The sequence below is a fragment of the Bacillus rossius genome (genome assembly GCF_032445375.1).
Source record: "Bacillus rossius redtenbacheri isolate Brsri chromosome 9 unlocalized genomic scaffold, Brsri_v3 Brsri_v3_scf9_2, whole genome shotgun sequence".
Lineage (NCBI taxonomy): Eukaryota > Metazoa > Arthropoda > Insecta > Phasmatodea > Bacillidae > Bacillus > Bacillus rossius.
The window spans coordinates 9,659,493-9,684,868 of record NW_026962013.1 but is presented as its reverse complement, the minus strand read 5'-3'; the positions used below and the strand labels follow the sequence as shown (position 1 = coordinate 9,684,868).

The 25,376-nt window shown below is 39.2% G+C and overlaps 1 protein-coding gene across 1 annotated transcript; it reads left to right on the top strand.

Moving 5' to 3' along the window:
• Positions 1-2,801: 2,801 nt before the first annotated feature.
• LOC134543350 (bone morphogenetic protein receptor type-1B) lies at positions 2,802-24,128 on the top strand. The gene is made up of 8 exons (XM_063388324.1): positions 2,802-2,969; positions 13,643-13,827; positions 14,289-14,509; positions 18,231-18,369; positions 19,459-19,651; positions 19,947-20,244; positions 21,516-21,831; positions 22,652-24,128. Exons 1-8 carry the CDS (start codon positions 2,885-2,887, stop codon positions 22,778-22,780), a joined length of 1,566 nt encoding a protein of 521 aa, XP_063244394.1. The 5' UTR covers positions 2,802-2,884; the 3' UTR covers positions 22,781-24,128.
• The last annotated feature ends 1,248 nt before the right edge of the window (positions 24,129-25,376 follow it).

Below are 25,376 nucleotides of genomic sequence, written 5' to 3'. Positions count from 1 at the left end.
TTACTTGGCCTGGATTGTTAGTGGAGAGCAAGAAAATTTTTTAATTGTAATTGATTTAACTTGGCTCGAACAGACACAGTACCTAGTGATATTGTTTTGGAATGAAATATAAGTAGGACTGCAGCCCCTTCTTTGAATCCCTGAAACATCCTTCAGTTTTTAAAGAGGAAAAGGCATGTATCTGCAAGACTGCGGCTTGGTTTTAAACAATTTTCCCCAGAAATTTTATTTTAGAATTTGGCATTGTTTAAACTATATTTTATAGGGATGCCTAAAATTAATAGTACCTACCGGTATATATTTCGCTTTGAAGTCTTTGCTGTTGACATGGTATTGTGCTGGGCAGTAAGCAAACCAAGGGTGGATCAAGAATGTTGGTGAAGGAAGGGCCAAATTAAATTTTCTAATAGAATTTTAATACATTTAGAATTGAAATATTTAGTACATTTTATTTGTGGTTCAAAAACGTCATATTATATACCTACAGTGCTGCAGTAAAAAAAAAACTTTGGTAAGTTTGGTGAATTACCTATGATAAGGAAGTAGAACATCCGAAAATTATTAAATGTGGGGGGGGGGAGGGGGTGTTTATCCGTCAATGAAGCAGATCCCGGGTCCAGTTACATCTGCCACTGTTCGAGTACACCCTGTGACGTCACAGCCAGTCAGTTCCAGTGTGTGTTTAAAGATTTTGCTTTAAAACTTTAACCAGCAAGACAGACTGCATTATATATTTCTATGAAAATTATATGTTCTTTTACAGCCAGCCACATACAGACTGGCAGCATTTGAGAATAAAATTAGTGATGATATTGTCGCTACTTCCTCTCCTGTGGAGCAAAGCACTTGCTCCAGTCCTATATAACGATTGGCGGGGTTGAGTTTTAGTATTACAAAGCTCCTAACTTTGACCTGCCTTAACTGATTAGTAAACTCCATAGTTATTTAAGTATTGTTTAACATATTTTCTTATTTCTGCAGCTCTGCGCATCTCGTCATGTATTTTTTGAGCCAGGAGGGGGGTTAACCTCTGCTTCATTCTTTGCCTTGCACTGTAGGGCATGTGGGCAGGCACCATGTTTAAGGGACTAGTCGACTCCGGTGTGTTCTTTCAAGTAATTCACAGGCACGGACATGTTACTGCCTCAATGTTTTGGACCAGGAGAAAATGCTACCGAAAATATACAAATTACTATTTTCTAGAGGAGAGTGTGGATTTCTGTGCAGTTGTACTCGTAAGTACATGTGAGTACTGAATTAAAGCCATATGTGACAACTGATATGTGAGTATATTTGACCCCCGAACGTTACCCTGTCTCTGCGAGTCGATAGTGGCATCTAAGGATGTACCCATGGGCCTACAACATGTAGATCATTGAGTGTTTAGGCTAGGCTGCATTTAATCTTTTTCCAATGCGGGCGACGTCCCTCGATAAGAAACATGGGCTGAATTGTCAACGACTTACCTCCTCCTTTCCCTCCTTGAGAAAGGGAACTGGCGCCGGGCAACAGCATCTAACCACGATGCTTCCGAAAGATGTCCTTCACTTCGCACCCCGTAAACGACCGACTCATGCCAGTATCATTTAAAATATTTTTTGGGAATGGCCACCAATATAATATTAAACAGCAAATATAAATTATATTATGGTATTTGAAAATATATTGATATGTGTTATTTTTAACGAATTCAATTTGATAATACTAAGAGATAAAAAACAGTCATGGCAAAACATTTTGAAACCAACATGGCGTCTTTTGAATTGTATACATCCAGTTTGAATGCTTCAGTTAATTAAATTTTTCGGTGCCTTATCACTTAGATAATTATTCCCATGTTATTCCATAGTTTTGTTTTCCACATAATCTGAATAACATTTTTTTTTCTGTTAATACTCAATTTATTTTTGTGTAGATTATGCCCTTCACTTTTATCAAATGAGAAGGCTCTACCAGCAGGTAGTATTTTCGTGTGTTAAGAACTAAGAACCTAATAACTTTTAATTTAAGAATGCATCTCAAATAAATGAAGATGTTTAGGAAAGTACAGGGGTTTACCCAGACACAGATTGTTTTTGCATTTAAACAAAAAAAAAAAAAAGAAGGGATAGTTGCTTTTATTCATGGAGTTAGGAATTGTCTTTTATTGATGTTATGTCGAGCTTGTCTTTGCCCTTTAAAACAAAAATATTAACATTGTAACTTTAGGGTTGTTTTACACCAAGTCTTTTTTACTCTCGGGGCGCCCATACACGTTTTACTTGCCGGTAACAGTATGACATATGGCTGTTTTACTCGTGGGAACAAGAGGCACTCAGGGTCACGTTTTCAATGTTCCTCTCGATTAACAATTGCAAGGGCATGTCGTCTGCTGGCTGTTTCGGCACGATCATAAACTTATATTTTCTGTGTAAAAATGATCTATATATTGAGATTTTTTTGGACAATGAATAACTCATGTATCACAGTACAAATGCCAATGAATCATGATATTTTGAATAAAGTAAAATAAAGTTTACATGTATTTATTTAATTACTATACAGCATCACATAATTTGATTAACCTCTCATATGTGGTACGCTATAAGGTATTTCCGATGCAGTTTTAACTTCAGGCGAATCTTCATTCGCAATTGTATTTGTCTATACGTATGCTTTTGTGCTATTTAAAAAAAGTTAAAAAAAAAAAAAAAAATTTTATGTCTTTCACATTTGCATGTGTTAGATTTACCATCTCTATTTTTATTTTTGTTTACGTTTTACTAGTGCATCTCTTTATTGGGTACCAAAAGAGTTAGCGAGTAAAACAAGCATTTTTTTTCCTGTTAAATATATGGCGCTGTTGCCTGTTCGTCTTTTGTTATGAACATGAACCTTCAGAAAAATGGCCGAAGAGAATTTTGATCCTGTTCGGGGTGGTCGAAAGTGGTTGTTAGGTATTGGCGTCCTTCTTAAACAGTTTTCCGTTGGTGAGTGAAATGTTGCTGTAAATATGTTAGCAAATTTAATAATTCGTTGACATATAATTGCGTACGTTAAATTGGTTTGTTGCGTCGTTTCTTTCCAAACAAGGCTTGTTTACACTATAGTTACAGACTTTGGAAAGAAAGTATACCGTTTTTTATTATAATAGGATAAGAAAAACTTGCGTAAACGTACAATGGTGGTGTTGTACACTAGGTGTTATTAGTGTGTATGTTTAAAGTAATAGTTCCATTCTACTGTCAAACAATTTTAGTATGACGTTTAATACAGTGCAAAAAATATTTTAATACTGTGACACGTGTAACTCTTGTCGGTAAATGCAGTGTACAGCGTTAAAAATTCTAATGTCATTGGCGAGGAATTATATTTTTTAAGAGGTTTCATCCACGTTGCCATCATTTATCCATTGTTTATCATGTATTTAATTTTGTAGTATTTGCTAGATTACTCATAAAATCACTGTCTAGAATTTTGAAACGCTACTTCTCCTAGCCATTCTCGATCACCTCCCCCATCTCCCTGCCAAAAGAATTGACATTTGTACAGGTTCTGTATACGTGCTTCAGCTCTTAGAAGCAAAATAAGTGAAATCAATGAATGAAACTCAAACATAAATAAATATACACACTGAAGATGTAGTTTTTAAGGGTTCAAAATGTGGGTATAACATTGGGCATGTTGGTTTCAACATATAAAAAATTACTTCAGATTTTTTTTGGTTGTAATTTGGGGAAACGTTACTTAACTCATCTGAAACAAAAACTTATTTTTCTGTAAAAAAATATTCGATTATTAAGATCAGGAAAATTTTCAATTTTAAAGCCATGCAAATTTTTTTACTAGGTGCTTTACATGTGTAAAACAACACTTGTCTCTATTAGGATATATACAACATACAGTCGGTTGGGAAGGTGCCTAGCTCTCTGTCAATATTTTCAAATAGTTTAGGAGTAACTACCTTCCTTAGAAACCTGCTGTAGTATTATGGGTAGCAGTATGTTCTTTATATAATAATAACTTAAAACAATCAAACATTACAACACTAGTAAGCATATAGTTTACCTTTTTTCTGGGTTATAGGCCGCAGCTGGTGTTTGCATCATGACCTGTTAACCATCCAGGTGCATGGCTTAGCATCATGATGAAGCAACTTCAAAAACTGGTTGCATGTCTTAAGTTGGTATTTATAACACAACCTCTTACTTAAGAAATATCTACTATCCTTTCTTAGGGTAAGGGAATTTCAGTAAATACTGTTATGAATTTAATTTGTAAATTAAATAGTGTCTAATATATTTGCTGTCACATAAATTTGTGTGTAAGTATCAAGAAGTTCATTTATCAAGTTCAGACTGAATATTAGTTGATTACTACAGTTCACAGATTCACACACTGCAATAACCTCAACCTGTAGCTTTGTAAATTAAACATGTTGAGCGTCAGGAGCGTCAGATAGTGTAGAGAGCACCTGCCAATTCAAGACAGTGCTCACTTTCTCTGCACACACTCTCTGGTTCACTCACGAATGAATTGAGATGCTCACCCTTGGACTTGCAGTCTGCAAACTTTATCTTTGGGGAAAAAAAAAAAATCTAATTGCTAATATACTGGTTGACTAGTTTTAAAACATATTTCAGATCATTTAATTGTTTTTTCTCTGCGCATCTTCTTGACTAAGCATTCTTATAAAATTATATTGCAGTGTATGTATTAAAAATTAATATCCAAAAGCCATTTGAGGCCCGTGGTTACCATATTTCAAATTAAAACAGTGACCTGTCCATGCATTTTTTGAAATAAGGTTTATGTATTACATTCCAATTTACAAAAACCTAAACATCGTAACATAACAGGTTGTTTATGCCTTAAAAATTAAGATGGCGGACAAAATGTGGACTGGAGTGTGTAGTGAGTGAAAAGTTTGTGTTCTCCTTTGAGTTGAGACAGGGAGAAAGTTCACTCTTAAGAGTGGGCGAGATGGTTCAAATGTGCTCTCGGCAAGTTAGGACATGGCCACAGTTTTGTGTGGTTTCTCCCTCCTCTGCTTGCTCTCTAAGACATTTGAAACATTGAAAGTGAAGTCTTGACATGAACCCAATAGCGGCCCTACGCCTGGCTGGGCCCTAATGTTTGGAAAAATATGTCAAACTGGAGGACCCTGAGCTTTCAGAGATAAAGGAAATTCGACAAACTAACATTTTAACAAACACACGCACACGCTGTTGGAATTATTGTTGTGTGACGAAGTACATTTTCTAATGTACTTGCAGAAAGTCCATACAATAATGGCCCAGTTTCAACGATATATTATAACAGTTTAATTTAGACTATTTACAACAAATTGAAAGCAAACTAACCTAGTTTTTCTTAACAAATGTCCAATACGCGCACCCTTATTTATACGGCACACATCCAACTAAAGTCCAATTCTTCCCACACTTTGGTTAACAAGTCCGGAGTAATGGAAGCAAAAGCCTCTTCAATGCTTTATCTCACCTCCGGCAAATCATTAGGTAGCGGCGTAACGTAGAACCAGGGACCGGAAAGTTACTTTTAAAAAGTAACTCAGTTACAGATACTCCATTGGAAATGTAACCCTGTTACAACCTTTAGTTACACCACTGAAAATAAACCAGTTACAGTTACAGTTTTGAGAAAAGTAACTGTAAGTTACTTTAACAGTTACTTTGTGAAAAACTAAAAATGTGATACGTAAAAATTAGGGTATGAAGGCCATGGTAACGAAAATTCTGGACTGCTTTCTCGGCTTCTCGCTTCATTAGATTCTGTAATTCCTTTCGCGCATGTGCACAGGTAGGTTAATTAATTAAACAGCACAGCAGTAAACCCGCATACCGCAAATATTAAATAAATGATAATCAAAATACGAGTACAGGCTAGCCAACAGCAGTTTTACAAGTACAAGCAATACCATCGCAAATAATATGCTCGTCGGGATTTTCGTTCTGGGATTGAAAAAATCAACAAATCGTTGTTCGTTCAATAAGAAATACATTTTAAAAATGTAACGCAAGAAGTAACGACAATTATCGTTACTTTAAGGCAGAAAAATGTAATTCAGTTACAGTTACAGTTACTGAAAACTTAATATATTGAGTTACCACGATCGTTACCATAAAAAGTAACTGTTACAAATAACGTCGTTACTAGTAGCGCGTTACTTCCAGTCCCTGCGTAGAACGCAAAGTCCCAAAGAAAAAAATCGCATGGCGTTATGTCAGGTGAGCGTGGAGGCCAGCGAAAAAGAGCTATGTCGCCTCGACCGTTACGACCAATCCAACGGTCAGGGACTTCGACGTTCAACCACTCTCGTTCAAAGAGATTCCATTGGGGAGGGACTCAAAAATGTTGCCAATAAAGTTTACAGGTTCACTCTTTACTAATTAGGGAAAGAGGCGTTCTTTCGCGCTGCAAGCGAGAAAACAACAAAGCAGAGTACTCGTGCATGGGCATATCTAAAACTGTTTGAATTACTCTTTTATTATGACCTTGAAACAACGCTTGCTGTTCATACTATTAAATTTTATAACTGGGACATTCTTTTATGGACATGCTGTATAGTGAAGGCTTGCGAGTTTCTCGTAGCAGCGTGTCTCGTTCTGTGGCGCCGGAGTGACCAGACCAACACCAAGGCTCTTTTTTTTTCTCTCCTCCTTTTGGACTTGTTCGAACTTTTTTTTTTTTTTTTACAATCTAGCCAGCCGCTCGCAGGATCGTCGGTAGACCCTCGTGCCGCGGGCAATAAGACAGTTGAGGGGGTGAACAGCGGCGGCACGTAGCTACGTCCAACTTCCCACTGCCGGCACTTTAGTGTCAGATCCGGTCATGTAGATAAGATATATAACAAGCGAATGCACAGCAGGCCGCGCGCACGACTGTACACACGATTTTTGCGAAGTCAGTTCTCATTTGAAGTCTTACCGTTAATTTTAGCCAGTGAAATTTCGCATGTACCAGACCCCATTGTATGGTCTATTGAATGAAATAAAAAATCAAATCAAATATCTGTTGGCAGTGTTAATAATCAGCTATATTAACTACCAAGTGATTATCCCGTGACATCTGATCAACAATGTGTGTCCACAGGTTTTCAACATATAAACAAAGAAATGTTATGTACAAATTGTAGCTAACCATTATAACCACGACATTTTTTATTTACAATTTTTGCAGTGACCTATAAGTAATAGCATTAATTAATTATTTAAAGCAGGTATTACACCTGGGCATTGTAATGTCTCGACAATTTCTTGTCACAATAGGATTGATAAAAGCCAAAATGGCTTCCTACTCTACTCTCATTCGTCCATAATAGAAATAAAATATATTCATTTCACTTCTATGCGCGCGACCTGTCTCCCATGCACACTTCCGTCCTATGGGCTATTGTGTATCAGTAGGTTCGAAAACATGGCGGTCAAATCTTTGGACGCACGATCTACTGTTACTGTTATTATTTTTTTTCTATTGCACACTCGCTGGACGTGGTCGCTGTACTACTACACGCTCGTTTAGTTACTTCAGTGCGCAGTAGAACCAACGATGCCATCCAACCGATTTGATATCGATCATGTTTGTGGTAAGAGTAACCATTGTGTGCGATATTCATCACTCCCCTCCTCAAAATTTTTTTTAACTTAATACTGCATATTACGATACTTTTGTATGTGCGTGATAAACATATCTTACTCGTTAATCTGAGAGAATCTATATGAAAAAATCTTGATAAAACATATGGTGCGTTTATAGCTAATGTAAAAAAAATGTGTTATCGGCTCCTGATTATCATTCCTCTCGATAACTGTAAAAAAAAAATCCATCTTTGACGTAAACTATTTTACTCTGTTATCGATAACTGTAAAAAAACACCTTTAACATGCGCCTGCAGTCAGGCAACAAGTCATACAAGCAGTAGTGTCCGGTGTGTTGATTAGTTGCTCTAGTTATTGTGGCCAGCTTCGCTATGGCTAAAAGACTTGAGATACGTTAACATCTCCCCTAGGAAAAATGTTTTAATTGGTTAATTTGGTTATGATTATTGCTTGGTTCTAGACTTTAAGTAATTTTTAAATTCATTTTAGTAAATTAATTTTAGTTAGTTTAGTGCGTAAGCGCCGATTAAATAAACATTTAGTTATTTTGACGTGACAACGTCTAATAAATCGATGAACGCCGGCTGCACGCACGAAAAAGTGTCCCGTTACGCACATTGTTCCGTTACGCTCATTGTACGCTTGCGCCGCATCTATCTCTTCCACTAGATTGGCCTATGCGTCCGAGGAGAAGACAGCGGCAGCACACAACTTACATCTACACGTGAACTGTTACGTCAACTGTTTATAAAGTGAAGTGAAAAGTTAATGTGGTTTTCATTGCTTATTACAACAACAATTTCAGCAATAAAGGTTAATTATTCTTGCATTTTAAAAATCTGATTACTAGTATAATTTCAAGTATTTAATCTTTTATTATTAAAAAAAATGATTCAATTTTATTCATAAAAGTATATCATTTCATCAATGTTTTGTTATGACGTCACGTAAAACTATCGTCCGTAAACCGAATTTACAGACAACCAATTATTTAGGTAAAGTTGGCATCCTGCTTTTTATAATGATAATTTTTTTTTATAAATTTTTAGTTTATCGTGTTTTAAGATATTTTGTTGATTTTAGTGTAACGTAAGTCTTACGTAAAGCCCAAAATACGTGGACAAGTTAGAACTATAATATACGTTAACGAACTTGCGCGCCATTAAAAACTGTTTGCACGTCTCCGCTACCAGGGCGGTGTGGTGTGTACATAATTTAATGCGTTAGCCAATACTTTCTCTTGGCGGCCCGTATGTCTGCGCCGCGAAACATACGTGCAGAATAGCCTGCCGGAGTCGCCAAGGTGCAAGGACCAAGTGTGTCCCTGCCGCCTATGAGACCATCAGCGTGGCCCGCCGGCGCCGCCAAGGTGCAAGGACCAAGTGTGTCCCTGCCGCCTGTGCGACCATCAGCGTGGCCCGCCGGCGCCGCCAAGGTGCAAGGACCAAGTGTGTCCCTGCAGTCTATGCGACCATCAGCGTGGCCTGCCGGCGCCGCCTAGGTGCAAGGACCAAGTGTGTCCCTGCCGCCTATGCGACCATCAGCGTGGCCCGCCGGCGCCGCCTAGGTGCAAGGACCAAGAGTGTCCCTGCCGTCTGTATGACCATCAGCGTGGCCCGCCGGCGCCGCCCAGGTGCAAGGACCAAGTGTGTCCCTGCCGTCTGTGTGACCATCAGCGTGGCCCGCCGGCGCCGCCCAGGTGCAAGGACCAAGTGTGTCCCTACCGTCTGTGCGACCATCAGCGTGGCCCGCCGGCGCCGCCTAGGTGCAAGGACCAAGTGTGTCCCTGCCGTCTGTGTGACCATCAGCGTGGCCCGCTGGCGCCGCCTAGGTGCAAGGACCAAGTGTGTCCCTGCCGCCTGTGCGACCATCAGCGTGGCCCGCCGGCGCCGCCAAGGTGCAAGGACCAAGCGTGTCCCTGCAGCCTATGCGACCATCAGCGTGGCCCACCGGCGCCGCCAAGGTGCAAGGACCAAGTGTGTCCCTGCCGCCTGTGCGACCATCAGCGTGGCCCGCCGGCGCCGCCTAGGTGCAAGGACCAAGTGTGTCCCTGCCGCCTGTGCGACCATCAGCGTGGCCCACCGGCGCCGCCTAGGTGCAAGGACCAAGTGTGTCCCTGCCGTCTGTGTGACCATCAGCGTGGCCCGCCGGCGCCGCCTAGGTGCAAGGACCAAGTGTGTCCCTGCCGCCTGTGTGACCATCAGCGTGGCCCGCCGGCGCCGCCTAGGTGCAAGGACCAAGTGTGTCCCTGCAGCCTATGCGACCATCAGCGTGGCCCGCCGGCGCCGCCTAGGTGCAAGGACCAAGTGTGTCCCTGCCGTCTGTGTGACCATCAGCGTGGCCCGCCGGCGCCGCCTAGGTGCAAGGACCAAGTGTGTCCCTGCCGCCTGTGCGACCATCAGCGTGGCCCGCCGGAGTCGCCTAGGTGCAAGGACCAAGTGTGTCCCTGCCGCCTGTGTGACCATCAGCGTGGCCCGCCGGCGCCGCCTAGGTGCAAGGACCAAGTGTGTCCCTGCCGTCTGTGTGACCATCAGCGTGGCCCGCCGGAGTCGCCTAGGTGCAAGGACCAAGCGTGTCCCTGCAGCCTATGCGACCATCAGCGTGGCCCGCCGGCGCCGCCTAGGTGCAAGGACCAAGTGTGTCCCTGCTGCCTGTGCGACCATCAGCGTGGCCCGCCGGCGCCGCCTAGGTGCAAGGACCAAGTGTGTCCCTGCCGCCTGTGCGACCATCAGCGTGGCCCGCCGGAGTCGCCTAGGTGCAAGGACCAAGCGTGTCCCTGCAGCCTATGCGACCATCAGCGTGGCCCGCCGGCGCCGCCTAGGTGCAAGGACCAAGTGTGTCCCTGCCGCCTGTGTGACCATCAGCGAGAGAGAGAGAGCGAGAGAGAGAGAGAGAGAGAGAGAGAGAGAGAGAGAGAGAGAGAGAGAGAGAGACATACGGGGAGAAGAAATAAGATAAAAAATTAAACATTTAAATGGGGTGAGAGGGAATTTGGAGCTGGCCGCTGGTCCAGGTCAGTTTTGGCGTGGACTCATCAGAATATGTCTGAAATTGCTAAGATTTACGTACAAATTATAGTCAAACAAATGTTTGTCTGTTAGGCTGTTTTACAGACTTATTAACTTTTTTTTCATTGAGCTAAAACTTCTGTATCGTCTGTAGGGTAAGTCGAGGCGATGACTTCATCAGAGCGTAATGAAAAAAAAAAGTAACGCTCACTGCTTTATGGAAAGTGTAACGATGAAAAAGATAACCGTGTAACTGCATGGAAACCATGTGTTTTCCATTAATACTCCTATGGCGATATCAACCAATTGGATTTTGCGATGCCTTGGGGATGTGGGTAGGTTAATTGCACATTACATATGCTTTGACTCCTCATAAGATTACTATTTCTAAACCTAATGTATATTTTGGATATTTGTGGGTCAAAAAATATTTTTTGACTTAAACCTCAACATTTTTTATTTTATTTCTTCTGTTTTTGATTTCGGCGACAGCTGGAAACCTACAGAAGGAATCACGAAACTACGTTCAGAGATGCTGGAGATGGACTCGGCATTTGCCTAATACTGCATGGAACCATTCCAGCGCTTTCTTGGTAAGCCTAAAACAAGTAGGTACATACAGCCGGACCGGGTTGCGAACTCGGGGCCTCGGAAATGCGATTACATTGTCCCGCTCGCTCCACCCGTGATCATCTACTTCCGTTTCCGCATCATCGTAACGCGACGATTTAATAATTGGTTTTTAATGGTTTGGGGAGGGGGGGGGGTGCCCATACACGTGCGTGGCATGTTTGGTCTACTGTTGGCAATGGTGGACGCAGGGGTGGGATGGGGGAGTGGAAGATATATATTCCCCCATGAAGATAGAACATATATGCGAGATATCGGTGAAGCCAGTATGTTATTTTGGGTGATCTAAGATGAGCAAACCAGGAAACCACAGACAGTGATGCATGTTGACAATGATAATGTAACTTTTCAAACCCACTGATGTTGACGTAAGTTTTTGGAATAGGTACATTTTTTTTTTCAAATCTCCTTCCGAAATAAATTCCTGTAATTCACTGACTTAAATTGTTTGTTTTTGTTGATGTGTTTATTGTTTACAAGCTGTTGCAAGAGCCAGATTAGTCCAGCTTTTGTGACCTGAAACGAACAGTTGTGTTGAGTGGAAGGAGAAGCAAGCGTTATCGACCACAGTCAGCGACCCGTAAGATAAGCGGGTTTATTTTTAGACGCCAGCTGTCCGCTAAGAGAGCGAGAGAGAAGTTCGTGCTTACACGAAGCCACGTAAAATTATCTTCTAGCAGTTCTTGTAGCTGTTAACCTGAAGTGCTGGATGTTGATATTTCTGTCTGTGTTTGCTCTGGGAATAAGATTGTTTGATCATCATTAAGCATGCAGATATATTCACAAGTCATTCGATTAGATACTGAAACAAGACGATAATCCTTAGAGTGTACAACTATATTATTCCAATGCTGCGTGAGTTTTCCGGGATTTTGACGTCTCTTCTTCATCTGGCGGCACTCCTATTTGGGATCATCCTGCTTACATTGCCGGGATAGTTAAATATAAATTACTATCATGCGAGGGAGGATATATATATATATATATATATATATATATATATATATATATATATATAGCAGTATACTTTTAACATAACAAAATTCGTTTAAATAAGAATTGGTAGTGAAGCTGTTAAGATAAGCTATCTTATCTCTCTACCCCACCATCCAAAACCAGAAGAATTGCGTTTCACATTTAATTATTTTCAATGCTTAATTGAACATTCTGAAAACAATTTCATTTACATACATCTTGGACGATGAAACATAGGTCAAATGTTTTGTATTCCAAGCACTGTTGCAGTGAAATGGATCATGACCCAGGACCCAGGACCCGGTGATGCGACAAGCCGCAGCTTGCAGCGCGCGGCCATGTTTTATTGGTTTGTACGGTGAATGGCTCACTGGTGCTACTCGCCAGCCGTGTCGCGTCACTGAGCGATTCGCCGTACAAACCAATAAAACATGGCCGCGCACGACCCTCCCGACATTGTCTCCATACCTTGCCGACCACTTGCGCCATCGCGTGACCAGTCGGGCGAACCCGTCGGAGAACAATCCAGGTGGTAGTTGTTGTCGACGCCATTGCTCGAACGGCAGATTTGCTCCTCGTCGTCAGAATGAAAATGATGTCCCTTAAAGGTACTCTTTCATCTTCGGGGAGATGAATTTGGATGGGGCTCGCGACCTTCAACTGTCAAAACACAATGGCACCTTGCTGCTTCAACCTCATCGCCATGAGGGTTGCAATTTTTTTCTTGTTTTCAACAGACCAACGACATCTCGGAGGAAAGTAAATTGGAGCATTGTTTAGGGGACACACATGGTTTTCAGGTTCAACAAGAATGTGGAAAAGATTGTTGAAAATAAAGCAATGGCCACGAAGGCATTACTTTTCAATCAAGCCTCGTAGTATTTGATTTTTTATGTTTGCATAACTTATTTTAAATTATGTTAATTTCTTATTCAGTCTTCACTGATTTTAAAAATATATCTGATGTTTCCCAACTATTTACAATGTTTCAATGACATAGGATGAAACCGAACTGTCATTGGTGTGTTGAAACTGAACTGTCATTGGTATGTCCTGCTCGCCATGTGAGCCTTGGTGTGCATGACTACTGACAGTGCCCAATGTTTTGGTGGAATATCTCTAGTGAAAATATAGGCCATGTTGTCTTGAGTAGTCAGGTCGTTTCCTGTCATCGAGGTGATCTGGATTCAATTGCCGGTGGGGTCAAACCTGGATTTTTGTAAGTGGGATGTGTGGAAGATATTGCCATACTGGGGTACCATATTGAGGTACTTCCATTTCCTCCACCCTTTCATTTTGTTAGTGCTTCATTAGCATCTCATCACGTTTCATAGTCTCTAATGACCTAGATGTTAGGCACAATCTATTCGGCTCTTGTGAGAATTGTAGGAGTGAGTTCACGAGATTCACCTTATGTACCTTGTGTTGCAGGACAAAGCGTGGTGTGCTACTGCGATGGCCACTGCCCAAACGACGAGGAGAATGGCACCTGCGTCGGGCAGCCGGGTAGCCAGTGCTTCAGTGCCGTCAAGGAGGTGGTCAACGAAGAGACCGGCATGCGAGAGATCCAGCAGACGTACGGCTGCCTGCCGCCCCACGAGTCTGGCTTCATGCAGGTCTGACTCATGTCTGTGTCTGAACTTATGTCATTGCACGTCAAATCTATTGGGATTCTGTGATTTGTGATCTGGCAATCAGTTAATGTTCATCTTGCTGATAATTTAGAGTTTATTGATGTCTGGAATACATGCTGTACGTATAGAAGGTGTAACTGTAATGTCAGTATAATGTATTTCTTTTATTGACTACCAATATTGATGTTGTCAATCAGTGAAAGCCTATTACAATAACAATTGTAATGTAGGTTCATGTTGGCTTTTGATCAAAGCCAACATATTTTCATGACAAAGTGTTTTATGTATTTTAATACCACACTAGCAGGTCACTGAATTTTGTTCGAACAGTGTATTGAGCTTAAGTCCATTATCTGCTAAGCTGCACGGGTTGTGTGTGTGTAATGATGGAAACGTTTTTCATCCTTTCAAGCGTTGTACGTATTTGCTGTTGCTGTACGCAGTGCAAGGGCCAGAAAGTGCCGCACCAAACGGGCCGCGCCATACTGTGCTGCGACGACGCAGACCTGTGCAACAAGTACCTCATCCCGAAGATCGTGTACCGCAGCACCACCCCTCGGCCTGACGCGGGCTATGACGAGACTATCCCGTACATTGCACTCATCATCTCCATCACCGTCTGTCTCATGGCGCTCTTCGGGGTGCTCACCTTCTTCTACCTCAAGTACGTGTTTGCTCCCTCGCTTTCCCGTGGCTCAGCAAGCTGTAACAACCCAGATTACAGCCTTTCTAATGCAATCCAGTAATAATCATTTGTTATAAATTTTGGTCATATTTCAGGTAAGATTTAAAGTTTTTTTTTTCCAAAGTTAAACGTAAAGTAATTCTCTGGGTTTATTGTTGTTATTTTCAAAATTCATAAGTTTAATTTTTTTGTAAAATATTTTTCTGGCTTCTTTGTGTGGGAAGGCGTGCTGACTTGATTTTCCTTCATTTTTTCCACGACCGAGGCTTTGTTTCACACGCTAGGCGTGTGAGTCACAGTCACGGGAGTGCGAGAAAGATAACAAAATCGCTGCTTCGTTAGGAACAGAAGTAAGCATTTCGTGGGAGCCTCTGTTACCATGCGCCGTGATTGGCTGAAAATTACGTCAGCGAGCCCAGGACACTGCCCACACGAAGGAAAGGAAGGCTGTAAGATCAGTCATTGTCCGAGCACCGGGCCGAGCGGTCGTTGTTCGGGCGGCGGGCCGGGTGATGGCTCAGTGTCATATATCTTTTTGAGGTACAGTTTAACCTTTTTTTGTGCGCTCTGTCCGGAATATAGTGTCATTTTTACATAAATAAATAAAACAGGCAATACATACATCGAACTTTATGTATAAAGTTCTTCTTTCTTCATGACCTGCAACCTGTATGTTCCACTCATCACCAAATTTGAGCTAGCCGGAGGTCTTGAGTGGTGACACACAATTTAGCGAGTACATACTTGCTAATACGTGGTTTTTTTTTTTTTTTTTCAAATATAATTTTTAGGAAAAAAATAGTTCCCAATTTTAAGTGGCTCCGAATTCATTGTTAACTGTTCTGGTGTTCTGAGATTACCATTATCCTACCGTCCCCATTGTTAATGCTCTCTTTTAAAGAGATCCCTTATATCCTCCAGATTTCCAGTTTGTTTGCCATATTGCCATTTCAGCATGTTTTCCTTTTTTATTTATCCAAGATTAACTGTCTTAACACAGTCTGATGACTATTCAAATGTGTTTCTAATATGCTGTGAATTTTACTGCTTCTTTAAGAGTAGAAACAAAAACACTTGTTTCCTTTATTGCAATTTTTTTGGGCGAATACATAGTATTTTTTTACATTAAATTGAATGTAGTTTCATTAAGCAGCTCATTAGCAGATGTTGACTTTATAAATCTTTGTAATAGTATGTATGGATAGCAGCGATCTGTTATGAAGTCAAAACTGATGAAGTACACCCTGTCTCTATAGTTTTGCTTGAAAGCAATTGGCAGTAACTTATGTGTTATAGTTAGAGTCAAGATTTTGTGGTGTTATTTTAAGACAAATTTCGGTGTAAAGAAATAAAGATTTCGGTGTTATATGGTTTTATTTTTTTGCTCAAAATACCCACTGCAAAATTTTCTTGCTTTTCTGTACGACATGCAAATATATTAAAACAAATATATAGTAATAAACACTAAAACCTCATGATCTAATTACAATTAAGTTCATTTGCAAATTCATAGATAATTAAGTTCATTTGCAAATTCATACATTCAAACTTTTAAATAACTACTAAAAATTTCACGACTTAATTACAATCACATACACCACAAAATTACACAAGCACTTCCAAAGTTACTATTAAGACGGTTTTATTGAAATGCTATCATAGTTAAATTTTCCGCATTTTCTGGAGTGAGACGTCTTCTGTCACTAACTACCAGTGAGTACCTGGAAAATGAACGTTCTGCATCAACATTTGATGTTGGGAACCAGATTGCCCTTAAACTGGCTTGAGCAAATTCACTGCAGTCCCCTTTAAGGGAGCAAAGTACCTTTGCAACATCAATTTGTCTTGTTTCTGGCAATGAAAGTTCATCCTCAATAATTTTTTTGAAAGCAACATAGCCATGTATGAATGTATCAAAGGGAAGATGGGAAACAGAAGGCAAGTTATGCATAGACTTCTGTAGGTTTGCATCTTCTGTGCTAACCCTACTCACATTTCTTGGGTTGAACAGCAAATTAATGGCATTAAAGACTCTTAGGGTGCGGTTACACGGGACCCTGAACTACTTCAGGTGAATATGTTTAAGTAAACAAGTTTACAAACGCTAAAGTGTACGGTTACACGGTAGTTGCTGAAAAGTATGTTCAGCTCTAAAACCGATTGTCTACTGTCAACGAATGACTGTGTTGTTGATTTTCTCTATTTTATATCCAGAAAACGTGGGAATTTTTTATTTGTTTATACAGTATTATCAGCAGAAATGGAATGTGTTTTCATATCGCTCAATATTTTTTTACAAATCGGGAATTCAAACAACATGCACAGTAAAAATTTTTTAACTTTTTTTTTATTATTTTTTGAGCGAGAGTACCTATCTCAGTTTTAAGAAAATTAAGGTCAGGATCAATTTAAAAAAAAAATTATATTTAATTGCCTGTTGATTTTTTTTGTTGCATTCGGTAAAATATTACTCGAACTTGTGCCAGGAACACTTTCCATCTTGAATTTCTGCAAATGAATGTTTATATTCTAAACAGCCAATCAGAGGCTAATGTAGAAGATATGTCGATCTGAACTGCTTGGCCAACCTGTTTAAGTTAAATGGGAAATGGCCTCGAACAAAACATGTTCAGACTGTGTGTAACCGCACTCAACAGCTGAACATGTTCACCTGAAGTAGTTCAGACTCCCGTGTAACCGCGCCTCTAGACAAGGATGTTGTTTAACAGATGAGTTTTGCCTCAAACGCTTATGTTTCTCACTCGCGACATGTTTCACAAGCGTATCGCGTCTCTCGTAGTCTACCCTGCAGTTACAGAATTTGCACATTAAAATTTTATCACTGAAATAAAATCCTTCGCTGGAAAATTCTTTCGATCGGTCACTGGCAGAAACCTTCGTTTTAGGCATTATCAAAAATGTTTAATCACATAGGAAGAATTTAACCTCTTAATACGCAAAACCTGCCGTGCTGGAAAGATTAAAACAATGGAGAATAGATGCGAATACAAACGCATACCGAATACCAACATACGTACGTGATAATTAATACCGACATAAACATGTACTATTTATTATTTACAATTGTTACGTTAAGCAGGGTTAATTTTATTTTCGTACCCTACGTACTTTATTTTAAATAAACAGTAAAAGCAATGCACTTTAGTGTGTAATATTATAATGATTAAAAACATAATGTTAGAAAAACATATTTTGGATGTTTGTTATTTTTGTATTTACAGAAAGTGAATGGCGGCCATTGTATCATAGTTATCAACATCTTAAATTATTATGGTACACAAGATTACCGTTTAAAGAAAATATTACGTTAAATCCGAGACTTCATTTTAAAATCTATAATGAATCACCGTCGCATATAATATATATGGCTGCTAGTTACTGTCACAAATATTTGATTGTGCTGAAGATAGTGAACTGTCCTTACAGAATGGAAAAAAAACGTAAATAATCAGGATGGACGAAATTTCGTGACATATCGCGAATTTCGCACAATTTCGTTTTATTTCGTCTTTTCAAGCGGTTTTTGGTGTTATTTCGTTTTATCGCGCATTACCATATAATCGTGCCTCTAGTTATAGTGGAGTCGTTCAACTGCAGTTGGGGTCTTAATTGTTTAAGGTAATCATAGTTGTGGATTATTTTGAGTGCTTGTAATGATGAGGCTGTTCTGTGAATGCAGGTTCAAGAAACGGGAGGACTCGAGGAAAATGTGCCTCGTTCCCGGTGGTCGGGGTTATGAAACGTACCTGACAAGTAGCGGGACGCTACAAGACCTGATAGACCAGAGCTCTGGCTCGGGTTCAGGGCTACCCCTTCTGGTGAGTTATGAGCTGTGTTTGCCAGAGAATTTTATGTTGTGGTATCCCATTACAAAAAAAAAAGAAACACCTACATTTTTTGTTCCTAATAATGAAAGTACTTTATACTGAACTGATACTAAATGTAAATCATCTTGTAGGGAACTGCAATTAATACTAAAGTGAGAAATCATTTCAAGTAAAGATATTTATAATTAGGTTCTACTGTAACATATATTGTTATTGAATAAAGCCTTACCACAAAATATTTAAATTGCAAAAAAAAATAAGTGTTATTTTATGAGGATTTTGCGTGGTTAGAGGATATTACAAAAAAAACAACTGATATGCTCTCTATGAATATAGGAATTAACACCTTTGATGGACTGATTGGGAGGATAAGAGCAATATTTTATTCCTACTTCATCATATTATAAAGATGAGGGGAAAGGGTCTGTGCCTATAAATTTTTTACCAGCTGTTTTATAAATATAACAGCGACATCACCTTGAACTACATAATCAATTCAATTCTGCAGCATAGTAAGAGAGACCATGACATAAAGTAAAGATTGACGGATACAGACACCAATCCGTGGAATTATTAAATGTGGATATAACGGAAGTAACGGTCTTAATTTAGTCAATATATTTCATTATAATCCCACCCCGTCCTCCTAGCAACAGAAGCCGGAGTACTGCCGGGTGTGCAGACTCAATACAACGGTGACATAAGTACAGTAACATAGCAGATGTGGACGTAGTTATGCAAAAAGGAACCAACCCACAATTTTTGTTATATTTTATTTGAAAATAAATTAAAATAGTACAAGGTTGATCGTACCGTCGTTGCTATTATTATATCAGTATTTATACTGGACCATTAAAATTATACCCACATTATGTTATCAATACATAGGAGAATTACAATTTATAATTAACTTTTAACTTCAAAATACTCAGAATAGGTTTCATGTGAGTTGGTTCCTTTTTGCATAACTACGTCCATACGACATGAAGCATCTAAGTTCATTAGTCTTGTGTGTAGAGTTCTGGTCGTATGCGTGAGTGTGTGTGCCAGTGCCGAGGATGGTGATGCTGGTGCGATCAGGTGCAGCGAACCATCGCCAAGCAGATCCAGATGGAGCGGCCCGTGGGGAAGGGCCGGTACGGGGAGGTGTGGCTGGCCCGGTGGCGGGGCGAGAGGGTGGCCGTCAAGGTGTTCTTCACCACGGAGGAGGCGAGCTGGTTCCGCGAGACCGAGATATACCAGACGGTGCTCATGAGACACGAGAACATCTTGGGTGAGTTGTTGCGTCGCGCGCCAAGTGGGAAATGCAGTGCGTTGAAAGGTCTTTGACCATGTAAATTTGGAGCCATAGCTGTGCTTTTATAGAGTCAAAATTTATGTTGTTATAAGAAAGCAAATTTTTTTCATTAAAAATAGTGGATTTTGTGTATCTTCATTAAAAATTAAAACATATCAAGCACATTTATGTAGATAACAATTTAATTACATCATTCGAGTGATGTTTCTGGTTGAGTACGTGAGTGCGTGGGCCAGTGCCTGTGAATAGCCCCCGAACCGAACGCGCGCAGGCTTCATCGCGGCGGACATCAAGGGCACGGGCTCGTGGACCCAGATGCTGCTCATCACGGAGTACCACGAGAGGGGCTCGCTCCACGAGCACCTCAGGACCCACGTGCTGGAACCGTCGTCGCTGCTCTCGCTCGCCTCCACCGCGGCAAGCGGCCTGGCCCACCTGCACATGGAGATCTTCGGCACACGCGGCAAGCCGGCCATCGCCCACCGCGACATCAAGAGCAAGAACATCCTGGTGAAGCGCAACGGCCAGTGCGCCATCGCCGACTTCGGCCTGGCCGTTAGGTTCGTCAGGTGGGTCCGCTCGTCCCCCCCCCCCCCCCCCCCCCCCTCGTTAAAAAAATACTCGATTAGCCGGGGCTCCGGGGAAAAAATTCCGCGGGTTCTCGACGACCCGCAAGGATGAACTCCACAGTTCCACGTACACTTGGTCAGATGCCACCCGCTCATTGGGCTGCCGTCCTGTGAGACGTCCCCAACGTAGCGGCCCGTGATTCGGACAAAGCTTCGCTTGGGCGTTTCCCACTTGGGCCCAGAGTCGTCCAGGTGAGTTGTGAGCCAATGGCGGAGGCGGCGCTGAGGTATAGCAATTTGTATTTCAGCCTGTTGCGAGATGAATTCGCGAATTTTTCCGGTCTCTGTTGGTTAGTGGTGGGGCACAGCTGGATTGTTCAGTTCGTAGCGAAATGGGGCCTAAATATTTTGAATTTTAATCAAAATTTTAATCCAGTTTTTCATCCCCTGTCACTCAAAGATATGAGTAAGAATTAAAGTAGATCCAAATTTAAATGCAAGATTAAAAATAAACTTGTTTTGTTAAAGAATGCATAAAAAAAATATTGGACCTTTTTCATTATTTCACATTCACAACAGGCCCATCTTGAACATTCTACATGGTCATTTGGAATTTTTTTATTTAAAATATTATTTTGCTCTTCTTGAGTTTCGAAGCCAGAAGTAAAAAGTCTATTTTGATACCGAAGTCTAATATTAATAACATTTTTGTCTTCTACTAAGAATTTTATAATGTAGCACTGAACTTATAATATGGAACCCATGCGAGACAGTCATCGTTAACACTGATGGGAAATGTGACATTAGTGTGTGGAACAGCTGTGAATTTGTGTTGGCTGGAGAAAATAGAGAATCTTGAGATGTACTAGCATGATAACCACATAATTTAATTATCATTCAATTCAAGATGAGGGGAATATTCTTCGCTAAATGCCAGTCTTAAAACTAAATCTTGCGCATAAAATATTCTATATACTAGCAAGATACAGCTTTCTTTGATTTGTACAAAAACTGGAGTGAAATTTTATGATCTATTTTTATGCAAGGCTGTGCAAGTTTCAGGGCACAGCCAGTTTTATTGATTATTTTTCATTGCTGTTTTTTCAACCACAAGCTGCGAAGTTATTGTACACTGTAGTCATGTTTTTTTTTGGCTATCACATTTTCGTCAGTTTTGTGTGAAATTTTGGCGATAGTTATAATTTTTTTAAATGTTTGGTTTGGATGATAGTATTAATATTGTGTTGAATAATTTTTTGTTCCATTCTCAGTGAAGATAACAAGATAGACATAGCACCAAACACTAGAGTCGGCACCCGACGCTACATGGCACCAGAGGTGTTGGACGAGTCTCTGAACACAGTCATGTTCGACTCATTCAAAATGGCCGACATGTACTCCCTGGGGCTGGTATTCTGGGAGATGTGCCGGCGCTGTTGGACGGGAGACAAACTGACGGAAGCCGACGAATATCAGCTGCCGTTCTTTGACTGCGTGCCCAGCGACCCGTCGTTCGAGGACATGCACGAAGTTGTTTGCATCAAGAAAATTCGACCGCAGCTGTCCAGCCGGTGGGACTCGGAAGAGGTGGGTGGGGTACCTCTGATGTGTTCTCTAATTGGTTGTTCTTTCAAGTTTCTGCATTTTTCACTAACTGAATCGTAGGTGTGTTTGAGAATTCCTTGCAGCAGTACCACGAAAGCTGCAAGGGTCCTTGGGTCTTGTGGGAGTGGCGCTTGTTAAGGCACCACATAGGTGTGGTAAGGCCTGAGTCTGTATCGTGTTGTGAACCCCTGCATGACTTACATGAGCAATGGATTTTTACCAAGTGGTTTGAACCCCATTGTGAATTTAGAGGTCCTGTGCATAGCACTTAGTACAATTTTACCCAACCTGATGGGATCATGCAGTAAGGTTGAAGATGATGAGCACTGTCTTGAGGAATTTCTTAAACATTTTATGCTCCTGTTACTGGGTTTTAATGGTCGGTAAATGCCAATAATTTCATTTGAGAATTTTTTTTTGTTGGGAATAATGTTGCCCTTGATTTTTTTCTGTTTCAAAATATTGTCCTGCTGCAATATTTGATTGTAGGTTCTCAAATATACTTAAACCTTTTGCTTTTTTATGTTTAAAACTACTCTGTTCATTATTTTTGTGCATCTTCGGGATGACTTATGTTATTAGGGTTTTCTTCTGCTGAATACGGTATGTTTGTACTTGGAAATAAAAAATGATCCTATTTCTCATTTTATAGATAGGTATACTAAGTTTGCAATGAAATTGACAAAAAATGTTATCCATTTATTTTAATTTTTAATTTTCAGTGTGTAGGTTCTTTTTATTCATTATCATTGATATTAATTTTAGTCATGGAGAAAAGTAATTTTTTTTCTCCTTTTTTCAGGTGTTACGAACTCTATCAAAAATAATGCAGGAATGCTGGCATCCTAATCCTGCAGTGCGGTTGACAGCATTGCGAGTGAAAAAAACATTGCACAAGCTAGAAGTAGACAATTCTATAAAAATAGTGTAGCATATAGTGTATTACAAAATCATAATTTTAACATACATACCTCGATGCTCAACGACAAATACAGTACCGTTATCCTGGGGTTTTTTGACTCCACGAGATGATCGTTTTATGTTGTGACTCAAGAGTGAATTTTGAGAAGTGATAATCGTTTTGAGAGGCTTGGTGCTGTGTACATACTAGCTATGTAAGTTTTTCCACCTACCGAGCCTGTTAACAATTATCTTGTTATATATGTACATTTACCACATTTAGAAAAATTTTAACATTGTGTAATATAGGACTGAAGTTAGAAAATTGAGTTGTACAAAAAAATTTTTTTTTAAACACGATGTACAGTACCATAGTTGATTTTATGTTGTACATAACTGTTTTATTATTATTATTTGGCTTTGTAAAACATGTGGAGGGCCATTTGTGGTTATGTATGCATATTTAATTACGACTCGCAGTCCTGTTCCAAGAAACAGTTCAGTTCTTAGAGCTTTATTTAAAGATTCTTATTGTTTCACTAGCTTTTATGCTGAGTGTCAGTGTTCCAGTTTTTGATTGTAATGTTAGGAAGTTGAATATTTTGTACTTTACCATGATTATTGTGATTATAAATTTATAACTAGAGTTGAGCAGGATCCTGATTTTTTTTAGGGAAAAACTGGCACTTTTTTTTAAACATATGTTGGGAAAATACATTATCCTGGTTCTAGATTATTTTTTTTTTAGTATTCGTGTCCGTGTGTGAATATTGTTAAACTATTTTCAAGGAAAGCACTGCGTAATTTTTTACCTAAGTCCGTACATGCACGTGATTGAAAATATGCCATTTTCTAACATTTAAACTCAAATATCTCTCTCTCTCTCTCTCTACACACACACACACACACACACACACACACACACATACATATATATAAACTCAAAAGTAAAATAAATAAATGTTAACATAAATAAAAGCGTCAGATTTGAGTGGAAATTCACTGTAACTGTATTTCTTATCTTGCCGAATGGGTGTGTGTCTGTCGTAAGAGTGTAAATTTGACCTAATTCATCACTGTTTCACAAATTAGCTTTTTGTTTTAATACTGTGGTTATCATTACATTAATTTATCCTTGGTTTTCCGTACATATTTTTTCGGTTTGTGAAAATAACCTGCCACTTATCAATTTATAATCGCTATATATGGGCATATCCAATAAAGATGACACTTCCTAATCCTGCCCAACTCAAGTTATAAACTTAGAATAATAAAAAAAAGAAAACTTTACAATCAGAGGTTATAATTATTGTATTTGTTGCAACTTAAATGTATTAATTTTTTATTACCAATTATTGCTATAGCAAGTTTTTTTTTTTAACACCACTACATATTATGCCATGCTCCGCCCATTTGAAAGTACCTATAAAATGCCAGGATTCGTCTATAGAGAGAGGTGGTACAGTACCAGACTTTTGATACTCTATAGTCTTTAGCCAAAGGACAAGATTTTTTATGGTGAATTTCAATAATATGGCACTGAAATTTGATTTACTAGTAATGAAGCATGTAGCACCAAAATGTAAGCTAGTATTATTGAAATAATTGTTATTCGTGAAATTTAAACAAAAATTGTCTCATCACTGAAATTTTGTTCATCATAGTTCATAACAAAGTTTATGGCTTATTATATTGTAAAAAAATTAATAACATTCTATGATTGATTATATTTTATCTCCTTTATAATTGTCTGATTCTGTTATGTAGGCCTGTGTGATTATAATTTTTTTAGTTTGAATGAAATACAAATATTGAATTTGAATAGTAAAAATTTGAATTTGAATCCTACCAAAAATTTTTTTTTCAGATCATGTAATAAATACATAGGGAATGTAAAATTAAATGTGTAATGTAGTGGCTTCTGGGAAATTAAACAAATAATACTAAAGTGAAAGGTTGGTTAGGTTAAATCAGCTATAATAATTATACGTAAAAAATTTAAAATTTTTAAATTAGTTTTCGAGGTTGAATGATATGACTAATAAACTATTCATATTCAAAAATTCAAATATTCGCACATGCCTACTGATACTTACACACACTTATATTACAATTTTTTCAACAAATAAAGTTTTATTTATAATTAAAATAAAACTATTTTGGTGAAAATGGTATTAAAAATATAATCAATAACATTAATTTTTATTTTAAAAAAATTGATTGAACTGCTAGTATAAAATCTTGTCTAAGATAACTAATACTATTTTATATCCTGATATCATTGCCACATGACACCATCAGCTCAAATAATAAAATAAAAAAATAGTTTTAAATGTTTGTAACTAATTTTATTTTGTCAAAAGATATTTCAAATGTCTTAGAATTTACTGTTTTGTAAAAAAAAGGTGCAGTGTAATTTTATTATTAGTATTTTTAACATTTATGTTTTTAGCTGTACTAAAAATTTGATAATACGATAATACATATTTTTCAAAAGATTAGCAGCATTTTTTGCCCAAGTTTTAGCATGTTAAAACTTTGAAACTTAACTTGAAAGTTGTTATTACCTATAAAATACAATTTAGGAGTTTTATTTTCTTGCGGGCTGGTCTGCATGGACATTTCTT

Coding starts and splice junctions, on each gene's coding strand:
- LOC134543350 (XM_063388324.1), top strand. CDS start 2,885: ATGGCCGAAGAGAATTTTGATCCTGTTCGGGGTGGTCGAAAGTGGTTG. Junction 13,828..14,288: donor ACGAGTCTGGCTTCATGCAG/GTCTGACTCATG, acceptor TGCTGTACGCAG/TGCAAGGGCCAGAAAGTGCC. Junction 21,832..22,651: donor GCCGGTGGGACTCGGAAGAG/GTGGGTGGGGTA, acceptor TCCTTTTTTCAG/GTGTTACGAACTCTATCAAA.